This window comes from Procambarus clarkii, chromosome 5 (genome assembly GCF_040958095.1).
Source record: "Procambarus clarkii isolate CNS0578487 chromosome 5, FALCON_Pclarkii_2.0, whole genome shotgun sequence".
Taxonomy (NCBI): Eukaryota; Metazoa; Arthropoda; class Malacostraca; order Decapoda; family Cambaridae; genus Procambarus; species Procambarus clarkii.
Genome location: NC_091154.1, coordinates 39,137,845 through 39,155,028, shown reverse-complemented (window position 1 = coordinate 39,155,028; position 17,184 = coordinate 39,137,845). Strand labels below are relative to the sequence as shown.

The 17,184-nt window shown below is 39.5% G+C and overlaps 1 protein-coding gene across 10 annotated transcripts in view; it reads right to left on the bottom strand.

Moving 5' to 3' along the window:
- LOC123763563 (zinc finger MYM-type protein 4) overlaps positions 1-17,184 on the bottom strand; it is a 54,653-nt gene that overhangs the window by 13,738 nt on the left and 23,731 nt on the right. For 5 of the 10 annotated variants that reach the window (XM_045750724.2, XM_069301496.1, XM_045750732.2 and 2 more), the window contains 6 exons: positions 16,653-16,691; positions 10,853-10,982; positions 10,076-10,278; positions 8,812-8,998; positions 6,132-6,236; positions 2,724-2,980 (listed from right to left, as the gene is read on the bottom strand). In XM_045750724.2, coding sequence (XP_045606680.2) covers positions 2,724-2,980; positions 6,132-6,236; positions 8,812-8,998; positions 10,076-10,278; positions 10,853-10,982; positions 16,653-16,691 — 921 coding nt within the window. Of the gene's footprint in view, positions 1-727; positions 2,981-6,131; positions 6,237-8,811; positions 8,999-10,075; positions 10,279-10,852; positions 10,983-16,652; positions 16,692-17,184 lie in introns of those variants that run through there. The other 5 variants (XM_045750741.2, XM_045750760.2, XM_045750770.2 and 2 more) reach the window with 5 other exon arrangements.

Here is a 17,184-nt window from a genome sequence, read left to right as displayed (position 1 = left end):
AAGAGGAAAGATAAAATTTAAAGTTGTACAGTAATGTACAGTACAGTACTAACAAACACGTCTGCTGTCCATGATAAATTAAAATATTATTTACTGTACTGTAAATAGAATTCTAAACACAGGACTTCGTTTCAAAATGGCAAGGCTGGCATTTGAGCTAATTTCTACCTAAAATTCAAATAATAATAATAGCTTTTAATTTTGCATTGATCCCTACGAATGAATTTAAATTAGCATGAATATTCAAGTTCATTTTGTATCCAATTTAATTACCTAATAAATATTAACAAAATAAATAAATATATATATGAATGACAAAATATTAAGAGCTATTGAATATAGTCTGCACAAGTAAAATATAGCAATATCAAGTATAAGGCATTGTTGTAAACTTAATTTTGCTATACTAAGACTTTATTAATAGGTCTCACACAAAGCACATTGATTATTTTTTCCTTCAAGTCCAATATTTATAAATATCCAAAAACAATGGCCCCAAAAGTACAATGATTACACCTTGTAATAACTTGCGTATCTATACTAGGCCTTAGGTATAGTACACTCACTTCATACTCTCGGGGGTTAACTTGTTCAAAGATTAATTTTAAACTGTTCCAAGAATCGCTATCATTTTCATCCGATATCAATGTCAACCTAATTGCTCGGGGAGTGTTGGTACCAATACATTGCAAAGGAATTTTAATCAGAAGGGAAAAAAAATCACAGAAACCTACAATATTTATTGCACAGTGAGTGCCTCACATTTGTGTATACTGTACTCTTTATATACTGCATATCTATTTATCCTTGCATAAATTTATGCCTATAAAAATTGCCTATTCTATGCACAAAATTATTGAAAGGTAGGATTTGAGTTCATTTATATATATAAAAAAAACATTGATACTTTGTTTACAATTTGTTCACTATCAACCTTGGATTGTTATAAATGAAATAGGCTTTTTCACAAGTGTAATGACATTACGAATTGCATTTTTAAACCGCTAATTAAATTATATCTTTATCTTATCACAATATATAATTTAGTTTACATAATTAAATGGTCATATATGAATAAAATATAGGACTTTTCCAAACAGTCACCAATATTGCTTTTGTTTTATTGATTTTATTTTATGATCAAGAAAAGAAAAGAATTTATGAAACCTTCGCACACACATGGAAATAAAATGGAAATTATTTTCTAAGATCAATATTGAGAATTGTACAGATAGTGCTTCTAAAATATTTGTGTGATAAAGAAATCAAATATAATCCAACTTTCAGTTCACAGCAATTAATATTCATAATGCAATGAGAATAATTTCCAATTACACTACCAATATGATTAGTTAAGGTCAAAGTCAACAACTGGACATAATTATGATGATGATGATTTATAAGACATTGCAGGAGCTTTCAATTAAATTATCAGCCACCACTGTCAAATATCTTTGTACATTGCATTTATTTGCTGTAAGTAAAATATGAGGCTAAGTTATACATATTAAAAATTTGCCATTTGTTTCTTAATGTTATCAAATACTGCCACTTTCTTGAGGTTATCTTGAGATGAGATAAATCTTTCACAGGATTTAACTTAACTTGTTGACACCAAAATGACCTGATTTGTTAAATGCCTCAACAGTAAAAACCCCCTCCCCCCCCCCACAGACAAAAACCAAAAATAAATACGTTATCACTGACTTACAGTCAGTACCAGAGCTGAGGACTCTGGCAATTCATGTGGCATGTATTTAAGATTATAGATGCAAAAAATTTAAAAGTAGTGAAAAGGGCAACATACTTATATAAAAACAATTGTGCTTTACAGGTCTGGTAGCACGTGACTGAAGTCTGTGTATGTGTGTATGTGTGTATGTATGTATGTATTGTGGATAAATATTTCAGCACAAGTAAAATTTTTTTAATGATTTCAGGCTAGAGAAAGAATGACAAAAATGACGATGAAAAAAATCATTATTGTAGTTTTGTAATTTAGACACTGGATTGGGGAGTAAAATAAATAAGCTGCACTTTTTCAGGATTAGGTTATTAATACTGAACGTATGATTTCTGCAGATGGATGCCTCTCTCGGAATAATACTGAACAGAATTTGGGACTGCCATGCTCTATTCACAACAAATCTTGCAGGTAATTTTTTGTTTTTTTTTGTAAATGTCTTACTTAATAAAAAAAAGTTTCCTGTATAAACCTGTCTTCATTACGATGGCACAACATTATAGCTTACACAAAGAACTAGGGGAAAACGTCAGTTGTGGAGCGCACACACACATTCATACTCAACATCTGAGTACTACTTCAGTACCATTTTCTAGTACTCGTACTTGTATTTGCACTTGAAAGATCAAGGGAAAAGTAACTAGCAAAATACACATATTTATACTCAATATATTGAGTACTAATTGAGCACCACTTTTCAAGTGCTCAGGCTTTTATTTACACTGGAAAGAACCAGAAAAAAGGTCAGTATATGCAGTGGAGTATGCATATTTGCACACTATTTGTGTACCATTGAAGTACCATTTTTCTAGTACTCAAATTTATAATTGAAAGAAAAAACTTTCACTCGGATTATGAATGCTGAAGTCAACCTTTACCAAACCAGCTCAGTAGTAGGCAGTACTTGGCACTCCAACAAAAAACACCAACACTGTCAGTAAATACACTATATGGCCTCCCATATTCAATTTGCACTTACATTAAGATATGGGCCCTGATACTCCTCCTCCAAAAGAGGCTCAGGCTCAGGCTCGGGCTCGGGCTCGGGTTCAGGTTCTGGTTCAGGATCATCGGGATCAGACATAGACTGAGAGTCACTGCTGTCGGAACGACGGAGCCTTTTCCTGGGTCTTCCTGGCCCATCACTAGAAGCTTGTCGTTTACCCTTGTTTTCATTTTGAGATTCAATGTCATTTGCTACTGAACTGCAGTTGGACGCGGCTTCAACTTCATCTGCTGAAGAAAAACCATATAACTTTGAACTCTTAAAGTGGAAATTAAACCACTTTATAACTCCTATAAATAAAATATAATTTGTAATGCAACAATATTAAAATGCCAGCTACTGCTCTACCAGGTTAAACATGTAGTCAACAAGTTTCAAGTAAACCATTAATAATATCTAGAGTGTCCCGTTTCTAGTGTACAAAAAAATTTGCACACATTGGACAGAACAATGTTCCAGTTCTCAGGGTAGAAATCTATCAACTTACAGTCACAAGCACATTGATTATCTGTATGTCTGTAAAAAGGAGACACTCACTTAACCAGATTTGACATGGCAATTACATTAAAAAAAAAGTGTTGAATGTAATGAAACGTCATTTTCTGTGTGAGCCCCGGAGGCTCCCTGGAGCTAATGGGCTAATATGTGATACATAAGATTGGGGCACTAATCTAGGAAGGTCAGCCTACTGGGGACCACGAGCCAGAACCTGGACTCCTCAGAGAGGAGCAGGGAGCAATGGCCCCTGGAAAACCCGCATGATTGGGAGTTTTCTTTATCTGCCATCGACTGGGATTAGGCACTCAGAAAGGTAGTCATAACAAAACAAATTGCACATGGTAAGAAAATTACAGCTAAAAACTGAAAATTAGTCGAGACAACTGGCTACAACCTGCAACCCAAAGCAACACAAGAATGCCCAGGAGCAGAAATGTTAACCATATAACGGGCGGCCAGGACCCTGTTCGGCCTTCAAAATCCCCGCGCCTGAATATCAGCACAGGACATGTTACCAAACATGGCAGCCAACGCAGCAAAATTCCTAACGTCGCGGGCATAAGGATAGACCGCAGGCTGGCTAGATGCAATAACCATTTGGACGACCTGAGAGACCTGAGCCCTTAAACTGTGACTGAGGGAAACCGGATCAATCCAAAGCGCATCCCCCAGCCACCGAAGCAGAGGCACACAGATAACAGCAAAGAGAAGCAACCAGACACAACACATGATGCATAATCCAGGTCGCGCAGCAGGTAGGCTGCAAGGGCTTCCCGCACCACATGGGATGGGACATGGGAAGCCGAAAACCTCCAGAAAGACGGAACCGAAGAACTAACAGGATCACGGAACCGAACCTGGGAAAGGGTACACGCCAAATCCAATTCGTACTAGGAGGGAGCAAAAGAGACTCCCTCTCCTTGTAACACCAAGCACCGCTCCGAGGGTACAAAAACCCAGGTAGTGTCCAATGGTCGAATAGTCCAATGTCCCAGAAGGGGATTCTCCCGAGACCACCCGAGTCTCGACACCAACTAGACCCTGCCCCGACACGGAAACCCTCAAGACATTTCGAAGCCAGAAGCAAGGGGTGAGAACCACGATGAACAACTGAAAGGGAAGGACAAGGAGGAGCGGACGGAACCGAAGTCGAGGCAACTCCCACCCTCAAGTCCAGGTCCCTATAACCAAAACGGGGGGGCATCTGGGGACGCAACCAACCGCACCCACATATCATGATCAGTAGATTTGGTGAACTGGAGTACGTACAAAACAACAAATGTCGTACTACTCCAGGTCAATAGAATCACTGACCCAACAGGCAGCATGGCGGAGGCACAACCGGTGATTGTCACCCTGAGACAAGGGGACAAAGTAACCATCAACTTCGCACGACGCGAGAGAGGACTCAGGGGTCACATCCATCGGACCAAAGAGCTCTCGTAGGGTTTCCCAGGACCCTGAGCCTAGGTACCACGTTAAGGGAAACCCAGGCAGAGTACAGTTAACTGGCACCCCAAAACTACCAAACTGCTAAAAGCTGCACCCCCAGGACATGTGCACTCGCGGGGGCCTAGTGGAAGTACCATCAAGAACAATAGGGTATGACCAAGAGGAAGACCCTCCAACTGGCAGAGAAAACAAAGAAAAAGAAAACCCCGCAAGAGGACAACATGCCCAGGTGGAACAGAGCTGGCCGCTATGAGAGCTGATAAGCTGCGTTGTACCCTGCGCCTCAACCAGTGACAAAAACTATCCCCCACCCAGAGGCAAACACGGGCAAACAAAAATCCCAGCTAACTCCAAGGGTAGTCTATCACCGAGCAGTGAAAGACTGCTCGGTAATAGACTTCAGCAGAGGTAGACCCCAAGGAGACTGATGGAAGGTGGCCCCAAGTCCCAAGGGCAGTACTTACTGGGGTGCCCTAGGGAAAGTAACCCTAGGCACAGGCAGCCCAAGTACTTGAATAATACTCCTGGCTAGCACACCGACCGTAGAGACAGGACCACGCAACAAGGCACAGAAACTGGGACAAAATCTGGAGCCAGAGGCACACGACCTGCCAGTAACACACCAGCCAAGAACTGAAGGGTGGATTGCCGGAACGAGGGTCTGGGGCTCCCCCATTCCTGGGAGGAATGGAAGGGGGGGGGGGGGGTTGCGCAGACAGCGGCGCGCGGCAACGTGATGACGTCTTGCTCATTTGCTAATTTTCGTTTGGGGAGTTCTGTCCACTAATTCGGCTTTCAGTAGCAATGTTTTCACCAGAATAGGGGTTTGTTTTGAGGCGCCTCTCTTTCTGGGTGCCAGACCCGGTAGACGGCAGACAAAGAATGCTTCCAACCACACGGGGGTTTCTATAGGCCATTGCTCCTCATGCCTCTCCGAGAGGGCCAGGTTCTGGCTCGTGGTCCCCGGTTAGGCTGAACGCCATAGACTAGTACCCCGATTTAATGTATCACATATTAGCCCAATAGTTCCAGGGAGCCATATGGGGTTCCCCACAAAAAAATTATAATCCAGTGGCACCTTGCTTAAGCAGATGACTTGGAATAACACTCCTGGTTCACCAAGGTTATCCATACCAAGTTTACATAATGAGTAACTAAAGTATTAAAGAGAGATGCATTAGCAACACCATTCATGAGACCTACACTCACTCTTTCTGCTTCTGTTTTAGACCAACTTGGAATATTGTAAAGGGCTTTACAATGTACAGTATTGTGTAAATTAAACTTTTAATCATACAGTACTTATATAATCCTATTATTTAAATATTATATTTACAAAATTCTTCATTCTGGAAATTATTTGTAAATTCTCCGAAAGTCCTAAGATTTCCTAGCGTGGATACACACACACACACAGGTTGAGTGACTTACCAAACAATCTCAAAGGGTATCTAGGCAGATCTTCCTCTATAGTGTTGAGACATGATACATCTGCACAACTCAAATCATCTTGCTCTATATCATCTCCACCAGAATCTGGGATTAGAAAATACATAAGTAAACAACAATTATTTTCTTCATTTTGCATTATTCACATCACAAATACAAACTAGATGTGGTTCGAATGCACTAATGTAACTTGAGAATTATTATTTCTCATCTCCTATACCAATATATCACACAAAACAGTATAAATCATCGAGTGTAATGAATTAATTATTTACCAGGCTGCTGGCAGTCATCATTAGTGAAATAGTACCGGGAGGCTAAGGAGTTATGACCCCAAATGAATTGCCCACTGCAAAGTGATGTACCAAATTACACAACCCCAGCCATGGAATTGGCTAAAATGTGAACAGGAGCTTAAGGCACTATATGTATGTATATGTATATGTACTCACCTAATTGGAGGTATGTATGTGTGTGTACAACACCTTTTCTATAAATTCATTACAAGCAGGGTGCAGGTAAAGGATAATATTCCTTTATTATTATTATATTATTCCTTTATTATTATTTATTTAATATTAAGGAGGTTGAAAATGGTGGACAAATACACGGAAAATGAAAAAGAAATGTGTGAAACATTAAACGAGAAGTTCCAAAGTGTGTTTGTACAAAATGAGATCTTCAGGGAACCTTACACAATAAGAATTCCAGAGAACAGCATAGAGCATATAGAGGTGTCTTGAGATGAAGTGAAAAAAATGCTCTTAGAGCTAAGTACAAAGCAATTGGCCCAGATGGAGTTTCACCATGGGTTCTGAGAGAATGTGCACCTGAGCTCAGCATACCACTTCAGCTGATTTTTCAGACTTCCCTGTGTACAGGAGTCGTAGCAGATGTGTGGAAACAGGCTAACATAGTTCCAATCCAAAAAAGTGGCAGCAGGGAAGGCCCCCTCAATTACAGACCTGTATTATTGACAAGTGTAATAGTCAAAATATTGGAAAAATAATTAAAACTAAATAGGTAGAACACCTGGAGAGAAATGATATAATATCAGACAGACAGTATGGTTTTCAATTTGGTAGATCCTGTGTATCGAATTTACTCAAGTTTCTATGATCGAGCCACAAAGATTTTACAGGAAAGGGATGGTTGGGTTGACTGTATATATCTGGACCTAAAAAAAGGCTTTCGACAGAGTTCCACACAAGAGGTTGTTCTGGAAACTGGAAAATATTGGAGAGGTGACAGGTAAGCTGCTAACATGGATGAAAAATTTTCTGACCGATAGAAAAATGAGGGCAGTAATAAGACGAAGCGTATTGGACTGGAGAAATGTCACAAGCGGAGTACCTCAGGGTTCAGTTCTTGCACCGGTAATGTTCATTGTCTACATAAATGATCTACCAGATGGAATACAGAATTATGTGAACATGTTTGCTGACGATACCAAGATAATTAGGGAAGATAAACTTAAACGATTGTCATGCCCTTCAAGAAGACCTGGACAGAAAAAGTACATAGACAGCTGCTACGGGCTGCTTCCTGGGGTGCATGTAACAAAATGGAGGCTAAAGCCACGAAATCATCTCAAGATAACCTCAAGATAAGGAGAAAAGATATGAGAATAAGGAAAAACAGTGGTGCAAGGACTGTACCTTGAGGTACAGAGCTTTTTACTGAGGTTGGACTCGATTTTATATGGTCAACTGTTACTCCTTTAATTCTGTTCGACAGAATACTGAGTATCCAGCATTCTACTTTAACCCGTTATTCCCATTGACCTCATTTTGTGTGCTATCACTCCATTTATCGAATGCCTTTGCATAGTCCGTGTATACCACATCTGCATTCTGTTTTTTTCTAATGCCTCAGTGATTTTGTCGTAGTATTCACCTAGTTGTGTTTGCAGGGATTGAGCTTTGCTCTTTTGGCCCGCCTCTGAACTGTCAATCAACTGTTTACTATTTTTTTCCCCCATACCACACACACACACCCCAAGAAGCTGACTAACTCCAAAGTACCTATTTACTGCTAGGTAACAGGGACATTCATGGTGAAAGAAACTTTGCCCATTTATTTCTGCCTGGTGCGGGAATCGAACGCACGCCACAGAATTACGAGTCCTGCGCCCTATCCACCAGGCCCCCCTGGTAGCCATTTAGTGGTCAAGTAGCTGTGAGAGGCATGATCTCCCCACGCTAAATCCATGATGGCATGGGTTGTGGAGGTGATTGATTTCCTTGAAACTAGTGACCTAATCATGTTTGCAATAAAAAAGGATAATGGACAGAGACCTCAATCAGTGAGCAAATTTGTAAAAGGAAGTTGAATCCTGGAAGGAACAGGAAACCCAACAGACTGTCAGACACCAGGCTACCCAGGAATCCCAGGAAACCCTGATTTTTTAGCTTCATGATTGCACTGTCACTCAGAAGAAACTAGATTCTGATCCTAGTTTTTGGGAGGCAGTTTAAGTCTCAGGGCCCGTATATGATTAGGCTATTCGATGCTCTATAGCTCTGAGGAGCATCGAATAGCCTCAGACCTGCCTAAAATTATAAGGTCTGAAATTACATCCCTTCTGGGGATGCCAAATTAATTATTAAGAAATAAATTATAAATGAAGTCTATGGAAGGTTTCCTAGAATTAACAACTTACACATGGTTAAGTTGTCAAAAGAAGATAACTCTCCACATCCCTCCTCAGCATTCTCACCCATATTTGGTACATCAGACTTCTTGGGCTCTTCTCTTATTACTTCAGGTTCTACACTCTCGCTAGATGCACGGGCCAAAAGTAGCATCTCTGCTTCGTAGGGATCTGATGGCATTTCATCCTGGATTTTCTAATGGAAATTAATTAAATATTAAAATACTTGTACTGTATTCTGTAAGTAATAATTCAAGAAACCTTTCTAGATAACTAATCAATACCAAAGATGAAATAAAAAACATAAGGTATATGCAAGATTCATTATAAAAATACAGAAATTATTCAGAAATATTTTAAACATAATATCTCATCATATTACTGGTAGGAAAGCATCAGTACATTTCAGACAATGTAAGGTCCCACACAAGATCCCTCCACCCAAATGTGTTTGTCCTACAGCCAACAAATGACACTTTAGTATGTGTTGCTTTGGTGATTTATTTGTGTGCTATTTTTTCTTAATGTACAAGTTTGTATTTTAATGCACCTGATTTTTAATTTTTACAATGTCTCAATGTGAATATGGAAACTCCAAAACTGGATCATATCTTTACAGATTGAGCCATGACAAACTCAAAATGATAATGAAGCAAAATTTTGTTTAAACTATGCCTAATACATTTCCAATGACCCTCAACAATTTTTCTTAATATTGTGCCTATGAAAATCTTTAAAACTTAATTGAGTGATATTCATACTATGATATATATACTATGCCAAATATGTCTCATATCAAAACAGAGCTGAATTAATGAAACTGCCTTTGAGTCCTTGTTAGCTCTCTGGGCTAGATGCTGGTCCAGTCAAAAACCCCTGCTTGGGCTAGAGGAAACTGGATTTAAATGTTGGAGGTGACTTTAGGAGAGAATGGAATAGTAACCGAGTGCCCGCCTTAAACGTTAATGACATGAAAACAGGAGGGGTAGCAAAGAAGAATTGCAACTAAATTTGATGAATGGAGAGAGATATGTCTTTGGCATGAGTGAGACCCATCACATGGGAGGGGTAAATAGGAGAATGGTGAAATGTGAAAGTGTTGGGAGGGAGAAGCTTGGGAAATATGAATGCAGAAAGGTAATTGCTGGGAAGTGATATACGTCAGGTGTAAATGGGAACGAGGATGGGGGATTTCTTTATGGACAGGTATTTGGAAAGGATCTGTTTCAGATTGTTATGCATGATGCTTCTTTCTACGTACAGTATGTCTTACCTTCATCATAGCTTTTATGTCGTCTGATGTTTTAGCTGACGTAGGAATGAAGATCGGTACTGGTAGTGGAACAGGAACAAATATTGGGACAGGAAATGGTGCATTATACATCATCATTGGAGTTGGAACATACACAGGAATAGGCACAGGGAGAATAGGCGGTGGCTCCGATGTAAAGAGACTACAGTTAATTCCAGACGATTCTGAAAAAAACAATAAAATCAGTCTTATCATACAGAATATAAATCATAACAAAATAAATTACCATATGTAATTCTTGCCAAAACATCTACAACTTACACCACTAATTTTATTATATATTATCATTAACCGCTGCACTGCGCAATGCGCCTTGAGGCACTCGACAGGTGGTGCGCAACGCGCCTCAGGCAGTTCATAGGTATTGCGTATGATTCAAACGCAGCGCACGGGGACGTGGTATGAAATGGATGCCTGAGGCCTCCAGTGATCGTCCACCATTTTGAAGAAAATCCCAGCGTGCCCCCAAGGCCGTGGGGACCCTCGTGCCTCAGAGAGGCACGAGGGTCCTCGTGCTCCTCGTGCCTCAGAGAGGCACGAGGAGCAATTCTGAGGCAGTTCTGAGGAGTTCTGGCTCGTGGTCCCGGTAGGTCTAGAATTCAATGCTCATTGACTGGGTCTATTACATTCATATCAGCCTGGTTAACTCCGGGGAGCCAAGGGGTTCCCCCCCTTTGAAAAGGTATCATAATAATACATGTTCAAATAGAAAATGTTATTGTTGAGTTTTAAACTCACCTGTCTGGGTCTGCCTATGCCACGGATGTGGCTTGCAATATACACCCTTTGTAAGTGTACTAGGACGACAAGATGTCATTTTGTTCACCATTGTAGGAGGGATTAATAATTTTAATAACTCAGATGTTACCTGAAAAATAAAGAAACATATTTAAGAAGAAATTATATGCAAAATTAGAACAGTAAAATGTAAAAAAAAAAAAATAGTTCTGAGAAATCTTAGATGTCCTCAGATTAGCTTATTTATTTTAGTAAATAGAGAATAACTTAAACTTCTTCAATTTTATTTTTAACTAACCCAACAGTCCACTGCCATCAGATAAATGTGAACCATTAATTACAAACTTGTATCAGCTGTTAGCAAATAAGCAACAGCCCACCATCATAAGATAAAATGATCCCGGGTAAAATATTTTTCATAAAACAAACTAGACATTCAAAATCTTTATCCCTCAAAACCTAAACTTAAGATAACTATAGAAACACTTTCAAAATCTTTTTTTTTCAACCAATATCATTAAAAAATAAAAAGTTTCATAAAAATTAATTTGTTTGGTGCCATTTGACAATTAAAATGTTTTGTATGTTAGTGTTTATTATCTTTCAAGAACATAAACAAATAATTAAACCTCATAATGCCGCTATCAACAAAATCCATCATCCCAATCTGTGCAGAAAAATAAATATGTATATTTATACACACACACAAAGTGGTGTAGGCCAAAATCATCAGTAGTTTCAAAATGTTATATGATGAGTGCTGGGAAGAGGAGGGCACCATGGAGCCCATATGTAGTCAAGCACAAGACGAAGCTGGAAAAAGTCCAGAGGTATGCCACTAGGCTAGTCCCAAAACTAAGAGGCATGAGTTATGAGGACAGACTATGTGAACTGCACCTCACGTCGCTGGAAGACATTAGAGCTAGGGGAGACATGATCACCAAATACAAAATTCTCAGGGGAATTGAGAGGGTAGACAAGGATGGATTATTTAACACGGGTGGTGCACGCACACGAGGACACAGGTGGAAGCCGAGTACCCAAATGAGCCACAGACACATTAGAAAGAACTTTTTCAGTGACAGTAAATGAATGGAATGCACTAGGAAGTGATGTGGTGGAGGCAGACTATATACACAGTTTCAAATGTAGATATGACAGAGCCGAGTAGACTCGGGAATCTGTACATCAGTTGATCGATGGTTGAGAGGCAGGACCAAAGAGCCCAAGCTCAACCCCTGCAACCACAACTAGGTGAGTACTAGGTGAGTACACACACACACAAATGACTGAAACCTTTACAATTTCCTTTCATTTTTCAATGTGGTTTTCCCGCACTTAAATCAATGGTTTTCATGATCATTGTTTCATATATATGTATGTACTGTATACACACTGTGTTTGTAATTACCTAAGTGTAGTTACAGGAAGAGAGCTACGCTCGTGGTGTCCGGTCTTCCCAGCACTGTCATATAACGCTTTGAAGCTACTGATGGTCTTGGCCTCCACCACCTTCTCACCTAACTTGTTTCAACCGTCTACCACTCTGTTTGCGAAAGTTAATTTTCTTACATTTCTTTGACATCTGTGTTTAGCAAGTTTAAATCTATGACCTCTTGTTCTTGAAGTTCCAGGTCTCGGGAAATTTTCCCTATCGATTTTATCAATTCCTGTTACTATTTTGTACGTAGTGATCATATCACCTCTTTTACTTCTATCTTCTACTTTTGGCATATTTAATGCCTCTAACCTCTCCTTGTAGCTCTTGCCCTTCAGTTCTGGGAGCCACTTAGTAGCATGTCTTTGCACCTTTTCCAGTTTGTTGATGTGCTTCTTAAGATATGGGCACCACACAACCGCTGCATATTCTAGCTTTGGTCTAACAAAAGTCGTTAACAATTTCTTTAGTATATCGCCATCCATGTATTTAAAAGCAATTATGAAATTAGAAAGCGTGGCATAGGCTCCTCGCACAACGTTCTTTATGTGGTCCTCAGGTGATAGTTTTCTATCTAGAACCACTGCTAGATTTCTTTCTTTATCAGAATTCTTTAAAGAATTCTCACATAATATATAGGTTGTGTGGGGTCTATGTTCTCCTATTCCACAATCCATAACATGGCATTTATTAACATTAAATTCCATTTGCCAAGTGGTGCTCCATATACTTATTTTGTCCTGGTCATCTTGAAGGGCATGACAATCATCTAAGTTTCTTATCCTTCCTATTATCTTAAACATCATCAGCAAACATTTTCATATAATTCTGTATACTAACTAGTAGATCATTTATGTAGACAAACATCACTGGTGTAAGAACTGAACCCTGTGGTACTCCACTTGTGACATTTCTCCAGTCCAATACATTGCTCTGATTACTGCCCACATTTTTCTATCAGTCAGAAATTTTTTTGTCCATGTTAGAAGCTTACCTGTCACCCCTCCAATATTTTCTAGTTTCCAGAACAACCTCTTATGTGGAACTCTGTCAAAAGCCTTTTTTAGGTCCAGATAGATGCAGTCAACCCAACCATCTCTTTTATGTAAAATCTCCATAGCTCGATCATTGAAACTTAGTAAATTCGATACACAGGATCTTCCAGATCGAAAACCGTACTGTCTGTTTGATATTATATAATTTCTCTCCAGGTGTTCTACCCATTTAGTTTTGATTAGCTTTTCCAGTACTTTCACTATTACACTTGTCAATGATACAGGTCTATAATTGAGGGGGTCTTCCCTGCTGCCACTTTTGTAGACTGGAACTATGTTAGCCTGTTTCCACACATCTGCTACGATTCCTGTACAGAGGGATGCCTGAAAGATCAGGTGAAGTGGAATGCTGAGCTCAGATGCAGAATTCTCTGTGTGTGTGTGTCCTCACCTAGTTGTTCTTGTGGGGGTTGAGCTATGGCACCCTCTTCCCACCTCTCAACTGGTGTACAACAGATTCCTGAGCCGACTGGGTTCTATCATATTTACACTTGAAACTGTGTATGGAGTCTGCCTCCACCCACATCACTGCCTAATGCATTCCATCTGTTAACTACTCTGATACTGAAAAAGTTCTTTCCAACATCCCTGTGGCTCATTTGGGTACTCAGCTTCCACCTGTGTCCCCTTGTTTGCGTACCACCCATGTTAATTTAAACAGTATCTTTATCTACCCTGTCAATTCCTCTGAGAATTTTTAGGTAGTGATCATGTCTCCCCTTATGCTTCTGTCTTCCAGTGTCTTGAGGTGCATTTCACGCAGCCTTTCCTCGTAACTCATGACTCTGTTCTGGGACTAGCCTAGTGGCATACCCCTGAACTTTTTCAAACTTCGTCTTGTACTTGACAAGGTATGGGCTCCATGCTGGAGCAGCATACTCCAGGATTGGTTTTACATATGTGGTATATAAGGTTCTGAATGATTCCTTGCACAGGTTCCTGAAGGCAGTTCCGATGTTGGCCAGCTCTGCCTATGCCGCAAACGTTATTCTTTTGATGTGGGCTTCAGGAGATAAGTTTGGTGTGATATCAACTCCTAGATCTTTCTCTCTGGCCATTTCATTAAGGACTTCATATCCCATTCTGTATCCTGTGTCTGGCCTCCTGTTTCCACTACCTAGTTTCATTACATTACATTTACATGGGTTTAACTTTGGCAGCCATTTGTTAGACCATTCATTCAGTTTGCCAAGGTCATTCTGTAGCCTCATACCATCTTCCTCCGTCTTAATCCTCCTCATAATTTTTGCATCATCAGCAAACAACGAGAGGAACGATTCTACACCCTATGGGAGATCATTAAATATATCAGAAACCGCATAGGTCCAAGGACTGAACCGTGCGGGACTCCACTGGTGACGCCTTGCCAGTCTAAGGCCTCAGCCCTCACAGTGACTCGCTGTCTTCTGTTACTTGGGTAATCACTTATCCATGGAGTACCTTCCCTTTCACTCCTGCCTGCATTTCCAGCTTTGGCACTAATCTCTGCTGTGGTACTGTGTCAAAAGACTTTCTGGCAATCCAAAAATGTGCAATCTGCCCATCCCTCTCTTTCTTGCCTGATCGTAGGATTCAATTAATCCTGTGAGGCATGACTTGCCATCCCTGAACCCATGTTTATGCTATGTCACAAAGTTCCTTTGCTCCAGATGTTCCACTAACTTTTTTCGCACAATCTTCTCCATCAACTTGCATGGTATCCAAGTTAAGGACGTGCATGCGAGCATGCGCTCACCTACTTGTGCCTGCAGGATTGAGCATTGACTCTTGGAGCTCTTTTGAACTTTTTTCAACTTCGTTTTGTGTTTGACTAGATGTGCACTCTATGCAGGAGCCGCACATTCCAGTATTGGTATGTTTGTACTCACCTAGTTGTGCTTGCGGGGGTTGAGCTTTGGCTCTTTGGTACCACCACTCAACTGGTGTATCTTTATAGATTTATAGGTAAGGAATGTATGTGTATTTTATATATATATATGTATATCAAAATTCATGGTAAAGAAACTCGAATGATTGTTGAAGGGTATATTTTCTACAACATTTCACTTCACTCTGGAACATGTTCAGGTAAGGAATGAATATACAAGAATGATTGATTGATGAAGATAAGCCACCCAAGAGGTGACACAGGCATGAATAATCCATAAATTACACAAGGTGCAAATTTATCTTAAACAAACATATGAAAGAGGTGAAGTTGTGTAGGAGGTAAGGTGAACTGATCACACTCGGGTGAAAGAATAGGGGAAATGATGGGGATGGATGCCAATCAAATACCGAGTGAGGCGGTGCGCGGGGTGAACTCGGTAGACATATTGTTATTTACGTCAGCATGTCTGCAGGTGAGGTTAGCCCTATAAGAGGACCAGCCACTGTTTGGTTTCCAATCCCATACTGGACTTGAGGAAAGTTTTCCTGGAGTCTTTTTCATCTCCCTTTGCAAATCTCGGCTCACTCTAAAGGTTGTTTAGTTTACTTCATTTTTTCAGTCTTCTGCTGACCATTCCCTCCCATTCTCAATTTATTATAATGGTTTTGTATCCCTTTGGTATAGTCCATTCTTTCCCATCCATGGTTTTCCCTCTAACTGTGTGATATTGTCCTTCATCTATGTTCCTCCTCTATTGTATTGCAGTGGGTTAGAAATACAGGAAGCAGGACGTTACAGTGAAAGTGAGGAATATGTTAGAAGCTGCCTGGTTGAATGTAACCAACAGTAAGTAGAAAATAAATTCCAAAATTGAAAAAAAAAAAAAACTAAATGAAAAGCATTTAGATTTAGGCTCTTTTTTTTTTTATTTAACTTAGTAGATAATTAACCTCAAAATAAGTAGTCATTACAACATGCATTAGGAATAAACGATGTCACTAATTTGCCAATAATCTCAAAATTACCCAAATTTTTTTATACAAAATAAAGATATTAAAATTATCACATTCAATTTAGAACCACATTTCACAAAACATTTAATAACTGGAAATAATACATTCATCAAGTTAATGAAGAACTGTAGTCACTATTTGTGCAGATGTAAATATAAGAATAAAATCTTGAAATGATATTTCTCCCATGCACTACGAAGCATCTTTTATTGGGTCAAGTGTGTTTATGGACTCACACGAGATACCTCAAAATTTGCTTTTAAAGAGCATGCAATGAAGCATGTATAAACGTAAAACAAATAACAGCTGTGCAAAGTCAAAACATTACAGCTGTGCCCAACACAAAAAAATTATTACAAGACGGCCACAGAAATCCTAAAAATAGTAGTACGTAAACGTGAAGTGTAAGTAAACTTGTACATACGGAAGGTAGCTCTGAATTCTGAAGTGCCTGTTCATCTCTCTGAAGAATAATGCAAACAGGAACTCAATTACATGAAAATTGAATGAATTGAAGATAATGTTTCAATTAAAAGGTTTTACTAAATTATCAATCCATACATAGAAAAAGTATCCATGATAAATCTCCCAAAGATAACAACAGTTAACATTCTGGGTCCAAACAACATACCGTGTTTGCTTATTCTAATTTTCACTTTATTTCTGGCTTTATTTTATTACCGACAGTTCACCAGTACAGTATATGTTGCACAGTAAGACTGATAAAAACATATTTAGCAGACTGGGCGTTGGTGTTTGTTTCAGGATACCTGCTTGATACCTACTTGATAAGTTTCTGGGAGTTCTTCTACTCCCCCAAGCCTGGCCCGACGCCAGGCTCGACTTGTGAGAGTTTGGTCCACCAGGCTGTTGCTTGGAGCGGCCTGCAAGCCCACATATTCACCACAGCCCGGTTGGTCCGGCACTTCTTAAGAAAACTATCTAGTTTTCTCTTC